This window comes from Hemicordylus capensis, chromosome 4, assembly GCF_027244095.1.
Source record: "Hemicordylus capensis ecotype Gifberg chromosome 4, rHemCap1.1.pri, whole genome shotgun sequence".
Classification (NCBI taxonomy): Eukaryota; Metazoa; Chordata; class Lepidosauria; order Squamata; family Cordylidae; genus Hemicordylus; species Hemicordylus capensis.
The window spans coordinates 174,561,688-174,583,474 of NC_069660.1; the positions used below are offsets into that span (position 1 = coordinate 174,561,688).

Sequence of the window (21,787 nt, forward strand, 5' to 3'; positions counted from 1 at the left end):
CAGTTTTGTGCACATCCCTACTCCAGGCAGAGTAAGTGAAACTAACAGAACAACTATATCATAGCTATTGTTGTCTTCCAGCTATCAGAACTCCATAGATTTGGAGCATTGTCTGCTACTGTGTAATCTGAGAACAATACCCACCCCTAAATTGGATTAGGTTTTGACCAAACACAAAATTGTATAACAGTTAGATGGAGGCAACAAAGATCTAACTGTCAAAATAGCCTGCAAATACTGCAATCAGAACATGTCAAAGATTCTCTGATGATGATATAGTTGATTGTTTCAGTTATGACACATAATTCTGGGTCTATATTGTACTGTAGGCTTTTCTTTCCTGCCTGTATACAGTTTTTAATTGTGACTTTGATATTGTTTTTATTTGTTATAAATATTAAGTCTCATCAAAGCATTGAAATCAATGAATCACAACCATATAGTCCTGATTTACTTCTTATTTCCTGTGTTCAGAAATTGCTTCTCTAAATTAAATAACGAAAGTGACTACCAAAAAAAAAGCAATGCATCAAATTAGAGCAATTAAAATTGTTTTTAACAATATTGCAATAAAACAAGCAACTATAACAATATAGCACAACTACCAGCTAGTATTAAAATTAAAAGCCTGCTTCTTTTAAAAGTGCAGAGCATAATGAAACTTGTGTAACCCACTATATCCACCTCTTCTGTAGTATTTTCTACTCCAGTGCATTTAAAAAAATGTTTTCTAACTTGGTTTTCAAGGTCATATGTAGGAATATAACAGGCTGCTCTCTTCTTTACCTGTTGATAATCATAATGCTTAGCATATGTACAAATGCTTTAAAATGTTCAGAGCCTTTTACATATATTAATCCCTACAAAAGTCACTCAGTATCATTATTATTTCCATATTGCAGCTGGGGGACTGAGGCAGTTAGGAGAGTGATTTGCTGAGGCCACCTGGAGGCTTTACACACGGGACTTCTGCCCCGAATCTCCTTTGGGAGAGAGTGTGTGCGTTCACACACCATCCAGACTTACCCCTGAACTCTTGACGAGATCCTTGGATCCACTCCACACACAAGTTGGGCTTTGTGATGCAAATTCTTGTTTATCTCAAGGTATTTCTGGATTTTTAAAATGCTGGTTTTAAGCTACTTTTTCTGAAAGCAAACAGCGAGAGGTGCTGAAGTAGAATCATTAGCATGATAAGAGGCATGGTCTCTTCAGAAATGCAGATCTTTCTCTGCAGCGAACTTTCCCCCTCCTCCCATTGGCTAGGAAGGAAAACACTTGATACCTGCCAGGTGTACTTTCGAAAACGAAAGCCGAGAGCAGAGGGGAGGGGCTGCTTCCCTCAATGCTGCGAGTGTACTTTGAAGTGGCTTTGCTCAACATTTACCCTGAAGCCAAGTGTGAATAACCTCCTGGTAAATGCATAACAGAGATGAGCTCTGCAACAGAAATGTCCTCTATAGTAGCTCCAGTGTGATGTAAGAGTTCCCATATTGTTATGAAATAATTTCCAGCACTGTCTCCCATTCATTAACTATGATCATTTGCATCGACCACACATTTTCATACCAAAATAGGAAACTGTCCAGGCAAAGTGATTTGTAAGACCAGGAACTAGCAGCTTTTTCTGCTGCTAAGACCTTTTGTCAGTATAGAGCTGGATGGTGATTTCTTTCATGTTAATTTGCATTCTTCTTTTGCCCCCTTGCCTCAGGAAAATGGGATCAGTTATTCCCCATGTGAAAATCCCTGCAGAAATCCCAGTTTGATGAGACTGTAGAGGAAGAGGAAAAGAAACACAGGATGGATGGCTTAGTTGAGGAGAAGAGTATGCTTAAGCACGGTAAGGCTGCTGATACCAAGAAGAGGAATGGGTTAATTAACACCAAGAATTTGATGACTGAGGGCAGGGATGGCTTGGTGTCTGTGTACCCAACCCCCCACTATCAGAGTCGGCAGATTGGGACTCTCTACTCTCCAAGCTACTCCAGGAATGACCCAGTGCAACAGCTCCTTGACCCTAATACTCTACCACAGACACTGGAGTCCCGCTACCACCCAAACATCATCCTGTATTCGGAGAGCATGTTGCGATCGTGGGGGGAGAGTGTGAGTGCAGAGTGCTGCGAAACAACCTTCATTGAGGACAGGTCACCCACCAAAAACAGCTTGGAGTATCCTGATGGCAAATTTGTCAGTCTGTCAACGGATGAGATTAAGATTCATACCCTCTCCTACGACGTGGAAGAAGAGGATGACTTCCAGGAGCTAGAGGTCAGGGAAGTCTGCTTGTTATTGTTGGTTGCTGTAGTTCCTAAACTGTATGCTAGGATATACTAACTAGAATACAGAGACACAGAATAATTACCCAGCCCTTGCATATGTGTCTCTGGCCTGGCTTCTTTACAATAGGAGGCACATTCAGAACAGTGACATGGGAACTTGGGGCAGGGGGAGCTCCTTGGATGGCAAGTAGTTCTTACTCTTGCATCGGATGTCTAACCCTTTTCAAGTGCAAGAGTGAAGTATGCCTCTCATTTTAATTTGGGGTGGGGGTGGGTAATGTTTTCCAGCAGTCAGATATTTAGGATATTATGCCATAATGATGGATGGGGCAGGAACATACTGTAGGAGATGGAATGAGATGGGCAGTATGTGCAAAAATGGGAATTTCTTTTGGTTAAGTAATCCATGGGTGGGCTAATTTCAACCTTGCAGGTTCTGCTTGTTTAAAACAATCCCTATGGTCCATTAATGAGTATTAAGTTTTCAAAGCACAAGTACATACTCAGGATCTCAAATGACTACGGCATAATCAGACTTTGCTTTGTGATCCTGAGTCTGCCCTCTAGTTTATGAGCATAAGATGTGCCTTGTTGGATCAGACCAAGTCCAGCATTCTTTGCAAGAATCCCAGTGAATGTGTCTTGGAAAGCTGTTCAAAGACCAAGAAAAATCAGTAGCTGGTTTTTGTTCTGTTTTGTCTCTTTGGTTTGGAAGGAAAGACCACTTTTTTCATGTATAGAGCATGATCCAGTCAAAGATAAGCACTTTTAAGTCCAGATAATTTCAAAGGAAGAGGTGTGTAGCACTATCCCATGCATATTTTCTCAGAAGTAAGTACGATGTAATTCAGTGGGGCTTGCTCCCAGATAAGTGTGCATAGGATTGCTTAGAAGTTTATTTAAAAATACAGTCATTGGCCAGACAATATCAGCAGCAACAGATGTCAAACAAATCATCTAAAACTTTAAAAAGGCTTAAAATGACAATAATCCAGCTAACTCAGGTTGTAGCTTGCTGAAAGCAAAATAATATTTTGCAACATTTAAAGAAATGACATCATTATTATCAGACAATAAAATTTGCGAATAGAAAGCATCCGAGCGCCTGGATATGTTGACAGCAATGGTAAAATTAATCAAGCCCGAACATCTCTATAATATGGACAGTACAATAAAACATGAGCAGAAAATTCAACAACCCCAGCTCCACATGGGCAAACCCTGGCAACCCCAGCTCCACATGGGCAAATCCCAGCCCCATAAAGAACCTTCTTGAATTCGCCTTCGAGAACAGCTGTAGGTAAAATATTAAATCTAACCAATGTCAAGGCTCTTCTTAGCTTGGGAACCGTGATGGAATATAAATAACTTGCAAGTCTCAGCAGAGGAGAGCCACTGCCAAGAAAAAACATCTCTTGGTAAACTGGCTATATTCTCTTGGAGATCTAAATCTATCAAACATTGCACCACTATTGTGGTTTTTTCATAGCCCATTGACAAGAAAACCTCGCTTGAAAACCCAATATAGGGCAACTTAATCTCCAGTGCTTTTTTCCAACTTGACTTAAAATTATCAGTTAATATCAATGGAGCTAGGCCAGTTGAGGGAAAATGAAGTTTAAACCAATACACAAATGTGCATTTCCAAATCCATTTTTAGAAATCCCGCCTCTCTGCATAGCACTGACAAGGAGACACATCACGATACCAGAAAAATGTTCCTTTAAAATTTTGTTTGTAGCATAGGATTGCAGTCTTAAGCATATAATTAACATTCAGTTGTTGTTGTTATTGTTGATGATGATAATAATAATAATAATAATAATAAATTACTTTTAAACAACAAAAAATAGTTTATATAGCAAACCCTGTCCCAAAGGGGCTTAAAGTTTTAAAAGAAACAAGAGATACACCAGCAACATGGACAGTTGCTCCCTCCCCACTAAATATAAGAGAGCTACTATTTTAACAGGTGCTTGCCTCTTTTCCCAGTTAGCAGAGGCAGAAATCAGTGAGGCTAAAACGTGCTTAACCTTGGCTACATTGTGCCTAGTATCTATTATTTGCCACTGGATCACTGTAGAAAATACACTTAATATATAAATCTTAAGTACTGGAACAAATTTTGTACAAGAATTAATATTCTTGCCTTGATCATCTTTAGTATCATTGCTCAGATGCCGGTTTCCTGACAAATAATTATGTTAAAAATTTAGACACCTGCTGCTCCGGGAACCTGTCCCAATATTATAAAGCAGCATCAGCCAAGAGAAAGTTCAGTGTCAACAATGGAGCAAATTATAAAATGTAAATACAATGCTGTCAAACAAGGCTGATTCCTGACTCCAGTTCCTTTCTTTTATGCAGTTGCAGAGTTCTAAATTTATGTTTGCAACAACAAAATAGCACAATAGCCCTGAAAATGAGGGAGAATTGGTTCATCCCATTCCCTGCAAATATCAAGCATATCAAATCAAGCAATCACCCTCATCTTAATTGAGTAGGAAATTTACCCAGACAAACATCACTACTACATAAAATACAAATGTTTTAATTGACATGTGATACAGTCTTGCACAAGTGGATACATGATGCTCAGACAGCTCTTGTGTCTATAATCTACACAACACCACACAACCAATATTGTAAAAGTAAGAGTAAAATCAGGATGTGAAGTATTATGAGAGATCACTGGAGGCTAGGTGAATTGCATTCCCTTGTTGCCTGAGATACAATAGAACTTGGATGCACTGTAAATTAATCAGTTAGTTTAAATTAACTGAGACAGTCAATTAATGGAGATGATCTTGCTTTCTTAATTCTCTTTGCCAGCCAGTCAGCCTGATAAAAGCTCCAGCAAATAAAAATCAAACAAACCCAGAGTCAGTAATGGCTCAATTTCAAATCCCATAAAATGAAGGAAATATTCCCGCGTTTCCCCCTTCATTTGGCCAGCCTTTCAGTTGCTTACTTGGCAACACTATAGCTAACTGCACCCTTGAGTTTAGATAGTAATTCTCATACGCAATCATCCTTGGTCTGTTGGCAGCTGATGTATTGCTTTGAGTGACTTTTCCTTATAAATATGCTTGGTAGGCACTGCGTATTTGTTACTGTCATTTTCAGCAATCTGTCTAAATAACTGTGTCCTTCCAAAACACAGATTAGAATTCCTTCTAATTTGGATTTTCATCCAAAGTGCCCCTCCTTGCTGTGGGGAGGAGGGGCAAGATGGCGACAGGCTAACAGCCTAATTTCCATGCTCCTACCTGTGCTCAGATGTTCCCCCACCCCAGGCATGTAATCCAAGGGGCTGACACACACACACACCCTGGCGGGGGGGGGGGGAGAAAAAGACTATGAAAGAGTCCTAGCAACAAGAGACCACCTGAGGAAGGAGGGCAAAGATCTAGGAAGAAGAAACAGCTAAGGATTGAAAACTTCCTCCCCCCAGCTGAGGCAGTGCCATTTGCTGTGAGTACTAAGAACAGATTTGCAGCCCTGGCCACAGAAGCCCCCACCTCCACCGCCAAGCCGGCTCCCCAGGAGACAGATATCAAACAATCCACCTTAAAATGGTCTCATCAGAGAGAGGAGGAGAGAAACTCCCTGAGACAAGGGGTCTGAAGCTCTATAGCTGAACAAGTACCTAGCTCCCTGCCAGCCCTCCCCTCTTCTTCGACTTCTGACTCACTGCACCGGGTATTAGGAGTGTGCATGGTTTTGGTCCGGCACAATAGAAAAGAGCGCCAGACCGGTCCGGCCCGGGGGGGGGGACTGTTTCTTTAAGTGAGGGTGGTAGTACCTTCCCCCACCCCTGCCGCTCTTCCCGCTCCGGCGCTCGTCCTTTGTAAAATCCTATTGGGGCGGCAGAGTTCTTCCCTGCCGCCCCTGCCCCCGTCGTTGTTAGTTAAGGCTTTAACGAGACGAGCGCTAGCGGCGCGCATGCGTCCTCCTCGGCGCACGCGTTCATCTTTGACGCTGCCGCGCGTGCGCCGGCAGCGTCAGAGATGAGCACACCGAGGAGGACGCATGCGCGCCGCTAGCGCTCGTCTCATTAAAGCCTTAACTAACAACGACGGGGGCAGGGGCGGCAGGGAAGAACTCTGCCGCCCCAATAGGATTTTACAAAGGACGAGCGCCGGAGGGGGAAGAGCGGCGGGGGGGGGAAGTACTACCACCCCCCACGCTTAAAGAAACAGTCCCCCCGCATGCTGGACTGGGGGCCCACCGGACCATGCACACCCCTACTGGGTATACCCAGAAGCAGCTGGAAATAACAGGGGAAAGCTGCAAAGAATCTTGCAAACCCATCAGACTCTTATCCACTTTCCCCAGGAAGGATTCATATTTATGAGCAAGCAAAATAAAGATACTCACCTCCCTTTCAGAGCTCCTAAACCAACCAATATCCCCTTCGGAGATAGAGCACTTTCACTTTCTACTGACAGAGCTAGACCATAAAATGCTATTCATAACTTTCAAGTCAGCAAGGATGCTCACACAGCTAATCCATTGAACCCACCCAGTGCCTGAGACAAATCCACATTACCTTGCACCATGTTTTTTAAAATTTTGGCTTCAGACCATTATTACTTAAGGGCCTCAAAAACATTAGCAGCAAGAATCCAGTCTCCTACACTAACAATAAACTGCCCCCTCTGAGCCGTAGCAGCGCCTCACTTGCTGAGGCTTGGAATGCTCAAACAAGGTCACAAATCCAAAACAAGCCTTCTAGCTAATATAAACCACAACCAACTCTCTCTACAGAGTTGGCTGACTCCCAACCCTGCAGACAAGATGACCTGATACAATTAAAGGGTAAACTTGCTGCACTTTTGAAGAGATTGAGCCCAAAAAGACACAGAGATGGTTACTCAGCCACAAACCCTACCACAGACTCTGAAACCAAACAGGAATTATCAATGGAAATCCAGCTAAAATCACCCCCCAAAAGACTTTTAAAAGTGATCGCAGACGATCTTGCAGCTGATTCAGGATCTGAAATGGATCTGGAAAGTGACTGTGATCAAGACCAATCCCCCAGGCTCCTGCCTAAATCTAACAAATATCCTAGGACATTCAGGTCAGAGCCCACAGAAGCAGGCGAGGGACCTCCGCCAGGGGCCACTACCTTGCAAGAATTGCGCCCTGGAATGCTATTTGCCAGTGACCCATACTTTGACAGGGTCACTGCACTGCTGAACTCAGGCAACCCGTACATGTCAGCCACCCTAGGGGAGGGTCTCCATGCCCCCCCCATATCATCTCCACAACTTGAGGAACCACATACCATCTTGGATACACCTGAGAGTAGGACATGTCCTCACCTCCATTTGTCCCCCTACTTGAGCCACGAGCAACTGGAGAACGAGGCTCCTTTGGGACAGTCATCACCTCAGAAGCAACAACAGATGCATTCATCACTGGAAGTAGATCGCTTGTCAGAAGTAGGGGCCCCTGCAGTGCCCCCATTGATCCAGCCACCTTTCTGTAACCGCAGAGGACACCAGCACACAAGGCTTGGGTCCAGGAATTCTCCTCGACAGCAACTGACACTTTTACCACGCTAACCCCTCCAGAAGGTTCGTCTGCATCACAGAGACTTACAACACAAACTGCAGAGATTTCCTCCCAGGGAAGACTGACGCTCACAGAGGTGTGTGCCCAGGAACCTGAAAGTGTTCCACCTGCTATCTCCCCTCAGGACTTATGCTTCCCAAGGCCATCCTGTGTATACACGATGACATCGCAGGATCCCTCCACACAACCACCACCCTTCAACTCTGCACAATGACATCCCCCAGACCAGCATGGGATCAAGCTCATATCATGGAACCTCGCCGGCTGGGTTTGTTGCAGAGACACAGACTGCAACAACTTCCTCTCACAATTTGATATTTTCCTAGCCCAAGAAACCTGGACAGCAGCCGATCTTACTTACACTCAATGGATTTCACTCATTCTCTTTGGCGGCGGGACTGGGTGTGGTAGGCTCAAAGGAGGCTTGGCAATACTTGTCTCCACCTCCCTGCTGGCAATACTGATCCCCCTCACCTCGTTAAAACAATATGCTATGGCCTTGTTAATCCATTTTGGCCCCAATTCGCTGCTGCTAATCAATGTATATTTACCACCTCAGCAATTTGTTGTAATTTGCTCTTTATGGACTGAGCTCAAGGAATACACAAATGACCTAGTGCTGGCGAACCCCGAAGCGCTGGTTGTGATGGGAGGTGACTTCAGTGCTAGGATGGCACCAGATGGCCACACTTTATTTAATTGACATCAGCTATCCTCCCCTTACCCAGGATCGGAGCTTCTATCCCTGACCCGCCTGTCAAAGGATCTGAGAGCAAATTACGTGGGACTCTGCCTAGCACAAATGACTGCCAGACTTAACCTTCAGATCCTAAATGGCTCACTGGAAAGTGACCACTCAGGTGAATTCACATATCTATCCACTACCAAAACAAGCACCATAGACTATATTGCTGTTACCAGGAACCTGCTCCCTTTGGTGATGAACTTTGAAGTCATCCCTCATGTAGATAGTGAACATTTCCCACTCCTCCTCCAACTGGCACCCTTGGCCCAACAGTTACACCTGGAGATTCACTACACTCCCAATATTTTACCAGAGGGTCAGGGGAGATGCCATGCCAAATGGACACCTCAGCTTGATCAAATGATGAAAGAATTGCTTGTAGCAGAACCCTTCCTGACTTACTGTATCAGCGAGACTTCACTTCAAAGGAGCTGTCTCTTGCCTCTCTGGAGAGATATGATGCTTTAGTACGTGAACTCCAACATAATTTAATTAGGAAGGTTAACTATGCTTCAAAGCCCCTCAGGCATCCATCCAAACCCTGATTTGATAAGGACTGCATAGAAGCAAAGAAAGCCCTTATATCCACTTACCTCTCCTACAGTGCTGGCTCTGGGGCAGACGCCCTAGAGGGCCTCTCGCATCTCTCTCATCTTAAGAAACAAGATAAACACCTATTGACAACCAAGAAGAGAGAGGCCATGAGGGCCACTTGGTCGCGACTCATCTAGGCAGCTGAGGATAAGGACTCCTCCACATTTTGGCGCTTCACGGCCAACTCCTCCTACAATGGCATGACCCCAATAGACTCCCACATCCCTCCAACAACCTGGGGATTGCTCTTCCAGAGACTATATGAGGATGCAATGGTAAATTTAGGTCCCCCTCCAGAGGATATAAAAGACTTGCCTTGCTGGCCACTGGTCACTGCAGTGGAGGTTGAGTCCCTTGTTGCACAATCTAAAGCGGGAAAGGCCCCAGGAGAAGACCTCATTCCTACAGATCTTATAAAAAACAACCTGGAGTGGTGGGCCCCACTATTTACCCATATTGACTGCCAGGGCTGCATCCCCAAGGACTGGAGATGGGTGATCATCATCCCCATATTCAAAAAGGGCCAAAGGGATGACCCTGCCAATTATAGGCCCATTAGCCTGCTCAACACCATCAGCAAGCTGTATGCCAGGCACATACATAGGAAATTCAAGGACTGGCTAGAGCAAGAAGAGATGCTGGCAGATGAACAAGCGGGATTTAGGGAGGGCAGATCTACTACTGATCAGTGCCTGATGCTCCAACATCTCATTGAAAGGTACTCTTCTAACAAAGCTACCTCCCTCTATGCTGCCTTCATAGACCTTAAGGCTGCATTTGACTCCATCTCCCAAGTCAAGCTTTGGGAAAAACTTGAATCCTCCTTTATTGATCGACACCTGCTGTATCTGATCCGCACCCTTCACACAGACACATCACTTAAGGTGAGATGTAGTCCCCAAGGACACCTTACAAACCTTATTTCAACCCAGAAGGGAGTTAAACAAGGATGTATCCTGGCCCCGCTACTGTTCAACTTCTATATCAATGAGCTGCCTCAGCAACCCTGACTTCCACCCTACCAAGCTGGCCAGAAGACCCATCTCCATCCTACTCTATGCGGATGCTGCTGCTATCCTCTCGAGGACCCCTGTAGGTCTCAGTAGGGCGCTGACAGCACTGTCTCAGCATTACAAGAGTGAACAGTTGGAAATAAATTATCAAAAAACCAAGATCATGGCCTTCGCTACAAGACTGAAGATCCACCATTGGAATATTGATGGGCAAAGAATTGAGCAGGTCACCTGCTTTACGAACCTGGGGGTAGGCCTTCATGCCTCTGGCTCAAGAAGGGCCCATTTTGAACACATTGCCCTAGCAGCACAGAGGAGCTCCTCTGCCATCGTGAAGTTCTTACATACTAGAGGTGGCCGTTACGTACCTGCAGTGCTCAAACTATATGAAGCCAAGTTGTTGGCACAATTACTATATGGTGCCCACCCAGGATCTCCATCCAATCTTGCTATACTGGAACGTGTTCAATCTAAATTCCTGAGAGGGACCTTACAAGTGCCTTGCTGTGTCTCCAATGCTACCTTATGGCAAGAAACTGGCATGATAAAAGTTGAGGCAAAGTTTTTGATGATAGTCCTCAACCACTGGCTCAGACTAGCCCTTTGGCCATGGGGCTTGGCCCCACTAACCCTGCAAGACAACTTCCAGTCTTCATGGAAATGGGCAGTCTATAACAAAGTGACACAGCTGGGCTTCTCTCTGTACATTTTACTTACAGTGGGCTGAGACAAGGTGAAAACGCCATCAAACAGAGGATTCTGGACACGGAACACCAGGCAGATTTAAGTAAGGCGACAGACTTTCTGGCCCCGGACAGTCATAGGTTTACCATCTCCCCCTCTGCAGATTTGGGACAATTGGAAATATCAAGCTATAGAAGGGTGTTCACCCTTGCCCGGTGTCATGCCCATCCCTCTGCTGTTCTGAAAGGCAAATACAAGAAGATCCAATTCATAGAAAGGCTCTGTCCTTGTGACTCTGGGGAGGTGGAAACCATAGACCATGTGCTCCTTTTGTATCCCTTTTATAAAGACAGTCGGGAGAGGCTCATATCTCCCCTACTTCTTAAATACCCCGGCCGCTCTAGTCAAGTCTACACCAAGATGTTGCTCTCAGATGACAATCGGTTCTTCACATACAAAGTTGCAAGGTTCTGTGGGGAAGCATGCAAGATCCGTAGGGTCCTGACCTCCTGTTAATATCCCTGGCAGCAGATGTCTGACTATTGAGCATTCTATTTGCTTGTTTGTATAATAATTTTAATTTACCTTTTACTCCACTGCTTTTATATTGCTTTTATGTAGCTTGTATATATTATTTTAATTGTTTTATATTTTTAGTTTTAGTTTAGTTTATTTTTAGAGAGGAGAGCTGGTCTTGTGGTAGCAAGTGTGATTTGTCCCCATAGCTAAGCAGGGTCTGCTCTGGTTGCATCTGAATGGGAGACTTGATGTGTGAGCACTGCAAGATATTCCCCTCAGGGGATGAAGCCGCTCTGGGAAGAGCAGAAGGTTTCAAGTTCCCTCCCTGGCTTCTCCAAGATAGGACTGAGAGAGATTCCTGCCTGCAACCTTGGAGAAAGCCACTGCCAGTCTGTGTAGACAATACTGAGCTAGATAGACCAATGGTCTGACTCAGTATATGGCAGTTTCCTATGTCCCTATACTTTTAAGGATAGCTATTCATTTATTCTATTAATCTTCCTACAGGTTTTTAGGCTTAGCCGGTAGCATTTTACTTTATTAATTCCATACAGTTTTTAGAGTTGTATTTTACTGTTATAATCATACTTAGCTTCTAGAGTTATATTTTATTTAGCATGAGTTTTATTATATGGTATCTGTACCTTATCCTGTGCTGGTCTTTGACCATAATAAAGATGATTGATTGATTGCCTCTCCTTGCTTTTCTCCACTTTTCTAAAATTCTTCTATATACTTGTTCTTAATGCTGCTCAAATAGTCTTCAGTCGCTTCGTCTTGGCAAAGCCTAAGGTTTCTGACTATAGTAGTGACGTGCAGTCTAGGATGCTAAAGAATTTTCTCCTGGGAAACAAGGATCTATTATTATTGGACTCAGACTCAAAGTAATATCTTTAATTACCGTATTTTATGGACTATAAGACTCACTTTTTTCCTCGAAAAATATCCGCCAAAATTCAGGTGCGTCTTATATGTTTTAACAGTTCAATATGTTAAAACTCTGAAAAACTGGATTAAAATTAAGGTGCGTCTTATAGTCCGTAGCGTCTTATAGTCCGTAAAATACGGTAAGTCTGCAAAGTAATTTTGAGATTGTACCTGCATATTCCAAGACACTTCACTCAATATTTTTGTGAATAGTGCCAGGAAAATGATAAACAATCCAACACGATGTAGTGAAGAATGCTGGGTTTAGACTGGGAAGATCTGGGTTCAAATCCCTGCTCAGCCATGGAGTTCACTGGATGACCTTGTGGCAGTCACTATCTCTCAGGGTGACCTACTTCACAAGGCTGTTATGAAGATAAAAGGGAGGCATCTGTGCCATCCTGAGCACCTGGGGATAAAATTAAATAAATAGTATTGAGGGGGTTGGGCTGTTAGGAGAATGTGAACGAAGGTAAGAGGGAGGGTAAATATGCAACCTGGGAGGTGAAATTGGCTCTGTTCCTATCACCATCTTAAATAATTGTTGTTGTTGTTCCCTTCCGCAGCATCCCACAGTACCCCTTTGATCTGGCTCCCTCCAAGTGATTTATTTCCCCTCATCCCATCTACCTCTCCAACATCTATATACCCAGTTTGTTGTTAAAAAACAACAACCAACAAAACCAAACCAGAATGTCAGCCTTGGATCTATTTGGGTGATCTGGGTTAAAATCTCTTCTCATATTGAGTCAGCCCATTGGTCCATCTAATTCAGTATTGTCTGACATGTCTCTCCATTCATCTCAATGGTTGAACAGGAACAAAACTTGCCTATTACCTGAGTTCACCAGGGGCAGGTGCTGCACAGAAGCACCCCATGTTAGGCACTGTCAGATTTTGCTGACAGGTTTTTGCCCCCACTTCAGTGCAGTGGTCCCTCTAATTTTTTTCATCTCTGTGCAGAATGTGTTTTGTTCTGGGCAGCAGTATCAAGGCAGTGTGTGTAAACCTGCATTCAGAGTGGGGCCTTCCTGATTCAACCTGAGCGGGATCTAAAATTAACTGAGCAGACATCCAAAAACTTGTGAGAGCGTGCACGCCTTAGAGGGAACAGTGCTTGAGTGTTGTTCCTCCCTAAGGATTTGTTGTCACTGAGGGTTAGGGTTATTATTAACCTGAGCCTGGATTATCCAGACTGTGGGTGGGTGCCCATATGATTGAATGCCCCTTCGTTAAAACAGAAACAAAATCCAAATCCTCTGCACATCGAAAACTAGATGTCCGGGAGAAGTGTCCTAACAAAGCCTTCTCCTTGACATGTACTTTTTGTGTGCAGGAATTTTAAAAAATAAATTTTATAGAGGAGCATTCAAAGATCTGAGCATCACTTATAGTCTTAAGTGGTATAATCCAGGCAGAGTTTACCATCTCAAACGCTTTCTGCGAAAACTTGGCCAGTCTAAGATAGCAACCCATTTGTTTTGTCCTGTAGACGTCAGTTGCAGCCACTGAGAACTAGTTATCATAGTCCTGCCTTGCACTTTGATTTTGGTGTGATGCTAGAACTTGATGCAATATTGGGCTTTGAAGAGCATGAGCGATAGAGAGAAAGAACGTTGTGAATTGGCTATGTTATACCACCAATGCAACCATTATATACCACCAATGTGATTGCTGCTGTACAAACACACTTTTAAAGAGGTTCATAAGAAAAGGGCTGGGGGAATTAATGCAGACATATACCAGTAACTCAGACCATTAAAAAATCTAGAGAACTACAAACTTACTTGTACACCTTCTCATACTTTTAATAAATTGGTAAAAGGGCTTCACGAACTGTTCAAGCATCAAACTATGTATAATAATTCAAAAACAGTAATGCTGCAAAAATGTTGGCTGCTTCAAATGATCATTAATAACTTAGTTCTCCTTTAGGCTACTTATTGCTGATGAATAGACAAATCTTGAGGATTGAATAAAATATTAGGCAATAAAATGACTAAAGTATAAAATGTTTGATTTCATGGATTGGTGTGTCTTTCACTTAAGCTATCATTCTCTTTAATCTGGAATTATCTCTTTTATAATATTCTTGTGCTAGGACATCCACTCTCTATGGCTAGATGACACCAGTGCCATAGTCTGTGTTGGGTTTATATTTTCAACAGATGAAATGGAACAAACCAATCCTCATTTTACAGATAGGATGCTGAGGTCTTAGGCTGGGGCTTCCCTGTTCATTGACCTAATTATGTTTCCAAATACAAAAAAATGACCAGAGTTTTAATAAATGAAAAACATGGCATGGGGGCATGTACCTATGGTGAAAAATAGTGATTAACTCACTTCCACTGGAAAATCCATGGAACTTAAATGTACTTAACTTTGGCTGGATTGTGCTTCATTTTTATTTTTTAATAATAAAGTGTAACAAGTCGAACGTGCATATTACAGAAGGCCTGATCATGTATTTTCCTTCCAATCAAATTATAAAATTATGGACAACATGCAGAAATAGTTTAATATCGCAGAAATGCCTTTCCATGTTGTGGAAAGCTCAGTTGTCATTGAAAGAGAAACTATTAGTTGACCCTCACCTCAGACACTGGTATAGCTTTAAATGTGGTGTGCTGTCTCAAGCTTCTTCTAATCATGACATTCTTACAGAATCCGTCAAATGAAATTGCCCAAGCTTGGGCCAACAAAAATTCTGTTGGGATGAGGTAGGTTTTCCCAGCTCCCAGCATCCTTCAGCCATTATGGCTGGGGATGATGAGAGTTGTAATCCAACAACATCTGGGGACCCAAGATTGGGGACTCCTGGGGTAAGAGGATCAGTTAAGTTGTTCCCCAGATACTCATGGAACTGTATATTCTAGAATCTGATTATTGGTTCATCATTGAATACAGGGGGGAACAATGTAAGGTCTGCAAGCCACATTAAGCCCTCCCAGTGTTTTTGGTTGCCAGGTAACCAGAAAAAAACCCAGCCTATTTAATTATTTATGTATACATAAATACATAGATATTTTTGCTGTTTTGCCAGAAAAGCAAGAGACAAGACCATTTTTCTCTCTTCAGTTGTGTGTGTGTGTGTGTGTGTGTTTTTAATAAATAAATCTAAAAGCTGTGAATAGACAGCTTTGGGCCTGGGCTCTGTCCCTTGACCTGCCAAAAACTGCTGGGCTGTACTTCTAGACTTGTTAGAACCCACTGGGTATTATTTTATACATAGTGGGGTTTATAGATGTTGTCACCTTAATTTTGATAAGGCATTTTACATGGCCTTTGGAAGGTTGCAGCAGTCACAGATCCAGCCTGCTATAGGTAAGGAATAACTGCCTCACTAATAAGTGTCCTCCTCATGTGCCTTACTGTTCTAGAGCGATTATTCAAGTGATACGGACAGTGAAGACCATTTCCTTATGATGCCGCCCAGGGACCATCTCGGGCTCAGTGTGTTCTCCATGCTCTGTTGTTTCTGGCCACTGGGAATTGCTGCCTTCTATTTGTCACATGAGGTAATATAAACATTTTACACTGCGTTTACCTATAAACGTGCAGGCATGCACCATCTCATTTGTATTGAGGTGGAAACATGACAAAGGCAATCAAGGACAGAAGCAATCAAGCAAGATAAGACTCCTGGTACAGTATGACCTTGGTTCATTTGTTAGCCCCTGATTCAATATTCTGATTCTGTCCTTCTCCCCTTCCCTTCCCTTCAAATCATGCAAGCAGTAAACACATTTTACAGTCTCATATATTGAGGCTGTTCTCACTGTTGGAATTGAAGGACTCTGCGCTGTCTCATGTCTCAATGACAGAGGGGGACAGATTAGTGAGTCAGAGGGATCAAGACATTGGTCATCCCTTCTTTACTGCTCTGACTCTATCCCTTTGATATGTAGATTGCTACTCTCAGGGACTGCCTGCCTGCCTGCCTTGTCACTTCCTCTTCCTCTTTCCCTTTCTTCTCCCTTGCAACACCCACGCTCCTCTCTCCCTGCACCATGTGTGCAGAGATGCAGAAACCATCTTTCTGCATCCAGCTAGCTAGCTAGATTAGAGATCCTATCTCTCCACTTTACTATCTAGGATGGAGTTCACTAATAAAGACTCCTTATATTAATTTGAAACTATGAACTGGCTCCAAGTTTCTTTTACTCTGAGCATACACGCATGCCTAGGCAGACTCCGCTGTGTTGTGCCTCAGTGCACTCTGCCGTAATAGAAGGGTATCTCTTACCAGAGAGAATTCCCAACATTCACGACCAGCCTAATCCTGCCTGGGCTGCCCCAAGCAGGGTTAGACTGGTCGTGAGAAGCAGTGGGATCTTCTCGGATCCCTCCGCTTAACCCCCTTGACAAACCTGTCTTTTAGCCGAGGTTAAGGGTGATATCTCACCCTTACCCCTACCGGGTCTTGTGAGATTCCTCGGGCTGTTTGGTCACAGAGATGGGCACACAGAGTGACCATCTGATGGGGGAATCCCCAATGTAATGTGCATGCCACACATTGCATAGAGGAATGCCTAGAGCCCAGTACAACATGTTTCGGCCCCAGTTCCCTCCCCCCTGCTCTGTGCTTCATGGAGTTGCACAGAGCAGGGCTGTCCGTGTGGGCATGCGGGAGGCACAGTGATAGAGGACAGCTCAGTCATCCGGAGGGAAGGTAAGTTAAGTGCAGCCTTCTCCTTGCACCCTCCCATTCCGCCCAGGACAATTGTGTGACTTGCCCCATTTTGTTAATTTGCCGCTTAGTCTCCATGCACCCACACTTCCCCTTGGTCTTACAGCCCTAAGCCACTGCCTTTGCAGATTGGGGGGACACTGGCTACACACTGTGTCCAGGGGTGTAGGAAGCTCAGTGGCAACTGGAGGGCAAGCTCCCGCCAGTGATCCCCACCCCATTAAAAGAGGTGCGCATGTCAGCCCCTAGTTTCCCAGACAGCACTTGAACTGGGAGGAATCGGGAGTGGGGCTGAGCAGCAATGTTCTCTAATTTTTTTCATCTATGTGCAGGATGAGTTTTTTGTTCTGGGTGGCAGTATCAAGGCAATGTGTACGCATATGCATTCAGAGTGGGACCTCCTGATTCAATCTGAGCAGGAGCTAAAATTAACTGAGCAGACATAAAAAAAAATGTGTGACCGTGTGCATGCACATGCATACGCCTTAAAGCAGGCATCCCCAAACTGCGGCCCTCCAGATGTTGCTGAACTACAACTCCCAGCATCCCTAGACACAATTTTTTGTGGCTGGGTATGCTGGAAGTTGTAGTTCAGCAACATCTGGAGGGCCGCAGTTTGGGGATGCCTGCCATGCTGAGCAGCCTTTTTCCTGATACTGGCTACACTCCCTACGTCTGACGTTGATGCAGCGGGGCATGGCCACTACCAAGAAGAGGGGCTGCTTGGTCTTTCTCCCGGTCCTTCTCACTCAGTGCTTTGTTCAAGCACTAATTGGCTGGGAGTTTATTTCTCTGCCTTTCTGAGAGCGAGGCAGGGAAAGATGCCCCCAGCATTCCAGTGCTTGAACAAAGTGCCAGGTGGAAAGGAGCAGGGCATGCCTCATGCTCCCAGCCAGCGAGCACTTTGTTCACTTGCTGCGTGCAGAAGGGGGCAAGGGGGTACCCTGCGAGAGGAGCAAGGGGGTGTCTTGGCGGCCCTCCTGACCCTTGAAGCCCCAGTACTGTCATCCCCCACCCCTGTTATCCAAGGGTGGCTCTACCTCACTCTATGTGTATATTTGAGTCAGAGTTAATTGCTGACATCCAGACCAAGTTACTCAGTCGTTCGTCTATTTAATTTCAGTAGAACTACTCAGGAGTAATTTAGTCTAGATGCCTGCCATTGGCATACATGGGTGGTAATGGGCTGTATATGGTTGGTGGGAAAACAAAGTGAATAGATTGTGGTTGTAGAGAGGGACGTAAGACTGGGGGCATTGGAACAAGTGTCTGTCATCATGAAGCCACACACACAAGTCAGCAAGAGCAAGGAAACCGTGAATCCTATGTTTATGAGTTAATTTGCATAGGATTGGTCTTTGCAACAGGTTGGCTCTGTTTACAGTGAATCAGTTAAATCTTTGGCAAAGCAGAGAACATCTGTAAATCTGATGTTCTGATAAAGCTCTGCTAGTTTTGCTTTTGGTTAAATATGCACCAAACAGCACTCTACAACTTAAGAAAAGCTTTGCAAGAGGTTGGTCCTCTTGGAACCAGAGGCTTAGAATTTCTAAGCACAGCAGGCTAGGTTGTTAAAATATGTATAGGATTGCATCATTGCAAAACACCTGAAAGTATACCCTTCATCTAAGAAAACATCTAGCATATGTGATCATTTAAATGTCATGGATCACTCTGAATTGCTGTCAAGCCCACCATCTGTGCAGTTTGACCAGTGCTACTGTCAATATATTGTTGCAGAGAAGAAGCCCATATACTAGAGGAGACATTCTATGCAAATAGATGAGAATCCTTTTAATAGTGAGCCAGACAGTGAAGGCATTTAAGGATGATCAGTGCTGAAGGATCTCAGACCTTTACAAGTAAGCCTGTGCCATTATCTTTAATTCTGTCTACTGCTGAACAAGCTGGCTTGCCCTGTGTTGTTAGTGATGGACAGTCCCCAACTTAGAATTCATTTTGTATACTGTGCTTGCCATACCTTTTATTTATGAAAGCTCTTGGCCTGCTACTGAAAAGATTTCAGCCTGGAGACAGTGTTAAATTGGCTCATCAGTCATCTTGATGCCAACCACAGTCTGGCTATTTAAAAAATGAAAGTACTAGAACTTGTAGTCATTGCAAGGATGCCCTTCAGTGCAACAAAAGACAAAGATCTTCAGTACTCCTTGATTGGAGGGGGGGACTTACCACAAGGCCATGTGAGATTGTCTCAGGTGGCAAATCTGGGGGAATGATTAAGAGTGTTAGAGGGAGACAGATTGGACCCATGGGGCACACACTCCTGGAAAGTTTCCAATGGAAGCCCCATTGAAATGAAAAGCACACCCTTGCACACTCCTGTTTATTTCACTGGGGCTTCAACAGGATAACTTCCCAGTGCATTATGCCTCAGGGTAATTAGTGGGGAAAGGAATGTCGAAATTTCCACTTCAAACACCAAAATGTCCTTAGATAGTCCTGATTATGTTTACTGTAATATACTAGAATCATAGAAGTTTTTAATTGGAAGGGACCTGGGATGCCTTCTAGTCCCAACCCCCTGTTCAGTGCAGGAATCTGCTATAGCATCTCTGACAGCTAGTCATTTATTTATTTACTTACTTCATTTATTACATTTACAAACTGCCCCATCCAAAGGCTATGGGCGATGTACAACAAATTTAAAAGACATAAAAACAAACACCATTTAAGACATGGTGCTAAAAACAATATTTTAAAAATTCAAGAACAAAAAACATTTAAAACCAATTAAAATACTTCAAACACAATTTAAATACCTTGGAAGGCCAGGCCAAACAAGTAAGTTTTTAGGGCTCTCTTAAAGGCCAACAGCAAGCCTAAACTGCGGATATCTGCCAGGAGTGCATTCCATAGGCCAGGAGCAGCTGCAGACAAGACCGGAGCAGCTGCAGACAAGACCCGGTTCCGAGTCACCAACAGACATATTGGTGGTAACTGGAGATGGACCTCTATCCATCTAGTTTTGAATACTGTGGCTTTAACTTTTGTGGTACTTTCATGGAACATTACTCCCGCAATATTCAAGAGTTCCCTGTATAAGGCAAATTCTTAAAACAACAACAAACATTTGATGTTTAAGAGACAAGACGACATGATCCATGGACATATATATGACAGAAATTGATACCAGAATAAATGAAGTTTCTGGTTTAGCTAAGTCTCAGAAACATTTATTTGGTGTGTCATTTTGACCATGATGAGATGGTTCTATATCCTTTTGTATCAACATTTAATAGTAGAATACTCTTGATCTTTGCAGTGTTTGGCTATTTTCACCCTGACAGTAGTAAAAAACATACAAAAAAATACCATGCTTTAATTGATGTCTTTTCACGCAACAAAAGTAGGCTTCTGCTTGTAAGCTCTAGAGTGCACCATATTCAGGTTTACTTAAGGAAGTGTATGTTGTTTTTCTTGCAGACAAACAAAGCCATTGCTAAAGGAGACTTCCACCATGCAAGCTCCAGTTCACGGCGAGCCCTCTTCTTGGCTGTCCTATCAATCACCATTGGAACAGGCATATATGTCGGAGTTGCTGTGGCTCTCATAGCCTACCTGTCCAAAAACAATCACATATGAACTTCAAGAAAATATACAACTCAAGGAAGCCACAGGAGGCCATAGCATTTTAAAAAGCACCAGTTCTGATGGTAAGAAGGGCTACTGTGGCTTTATGAAATCTGAATTCTGAAGAAGAAAATACTTGATCTTTTCACCCCTTTGAAAGTCAATAGTACTGTTGCAAGAAGCCAGAAAATCCAGAATCTTTCCAGAGATCAAGAGCTCTCTTCCGAATTAATTTGTTTTGTAGCTCACTGCTGGTCTGAGCTGTGCTGAAGCTAGTGGGAACTCTGTCAGCTTTATTTCTTTGAATGTGGGACTCATCTGTCAAAAGACAAGACACATCTGAATGTACAGAGCTTAAGACTGATGGCCTTGCAGTTTGACAATTAAGAAGAAACAGCCAGCACAGTGCATTTGGAAAAAAACTCTGCAAAGTGGATGTAAAATAGGAATAGCATGGGCCTTTAAAAAAGGAGAGATGAGTGTGTCTGTTCTATCACACCCAAGGGTGGCCCAATCATGAGGCAAATGGTTGCCTGGAGTGGTGGATTTTGGATATAATTAAGGATAGCAGAGGGAGTGAGAGGAATCTCAGTCAGGGATTACAATCTACCAGGAAGTTTCTCTAGCCTTTGCTGAATTGAAATGGACAGGAACTTCCGAAGAGTAGAAGAGTACTTTTGCACAGCTCTCATTCATTTAGTGTGATGTACAGGAAAACCTCCTAGTGAACTGTTAATTAGGGGAGAGAATGGGGTTTAGATTGTCAGTTGCTAAAGCTAAGCATATTGGGTTGGCCCTGACCACACCCAGAAAATGACTTCCTCGCAAAGCATGAAGCTCTTTCTGGCACTGTCTCCCTTACTGAAGAGGCTTATTCAGCAGCTAACTATAAGAAGCCAATTTACCAATTTCATGGTAAGACCTGAAGTACCACACCGGAGCATGCACTGGGACAGAAAGCTCTTAAAGGACATTGGGATACCAACCTGATGGCATAAGAACTCATTCTTGGTTCATGGACTGTCAGCTGAGCAATGCTGCAACACATTCCGCATTCTCTACTAGCAACAACCCCCGATAAAACATGTTAGTGGGCAAAGTGCATATTGTAAAGAATGTCATTAATATTAAAAATTGACTGAAAACAGACATC

At 43.6% G+C, this 21,787-nt stretch overlaps 1 protein-coding gene across 4 annotated transcripts in view; it reads left to right on the forward strand.

Annotated features, from left to right (window-relative positions):
• The window catches only part of SYNDIG1 (synapse differentiation inducing 1), a 44,928-nt gene extending 23,145 nt beyond the window's left edge, over positions 1 to 21,783 (forward strand). For 3 of the 4 annotated variants that reach the window (XM_053249475.1, XM_053249477.1, XM_053249478.1), the window contains exons 2-4: positions 1,715 to 2,274; positions 15,734 to 15,871; positions 20,488 to 21,783. In XM_053249475.1, the coding sequence (XP_053105450.1) occupies positions 1,804 to 2,274; positions 15,734 to 15,871; positions 20,488 to 20,646 (768 nt within the window). In that variant the 5' untranslated portion in view covers positions 1,715 to 1,803 and the 3' untranslated portion in view covers positions 20,647 to 21,783. Of the gene's footprint in view, positions 1 to 902; positions 1,107 to 1,714; positions 2,275 to 15,733; positions 15,872 to 20,487 lie in introns of all 4 variants that reach the window. The other variant, XM_053249476.1, reaches the window with a different exon arrangement.
• The last annotated feature ends 4 nt before the right edge of the window (positions 21,784 to 21,787 follow it).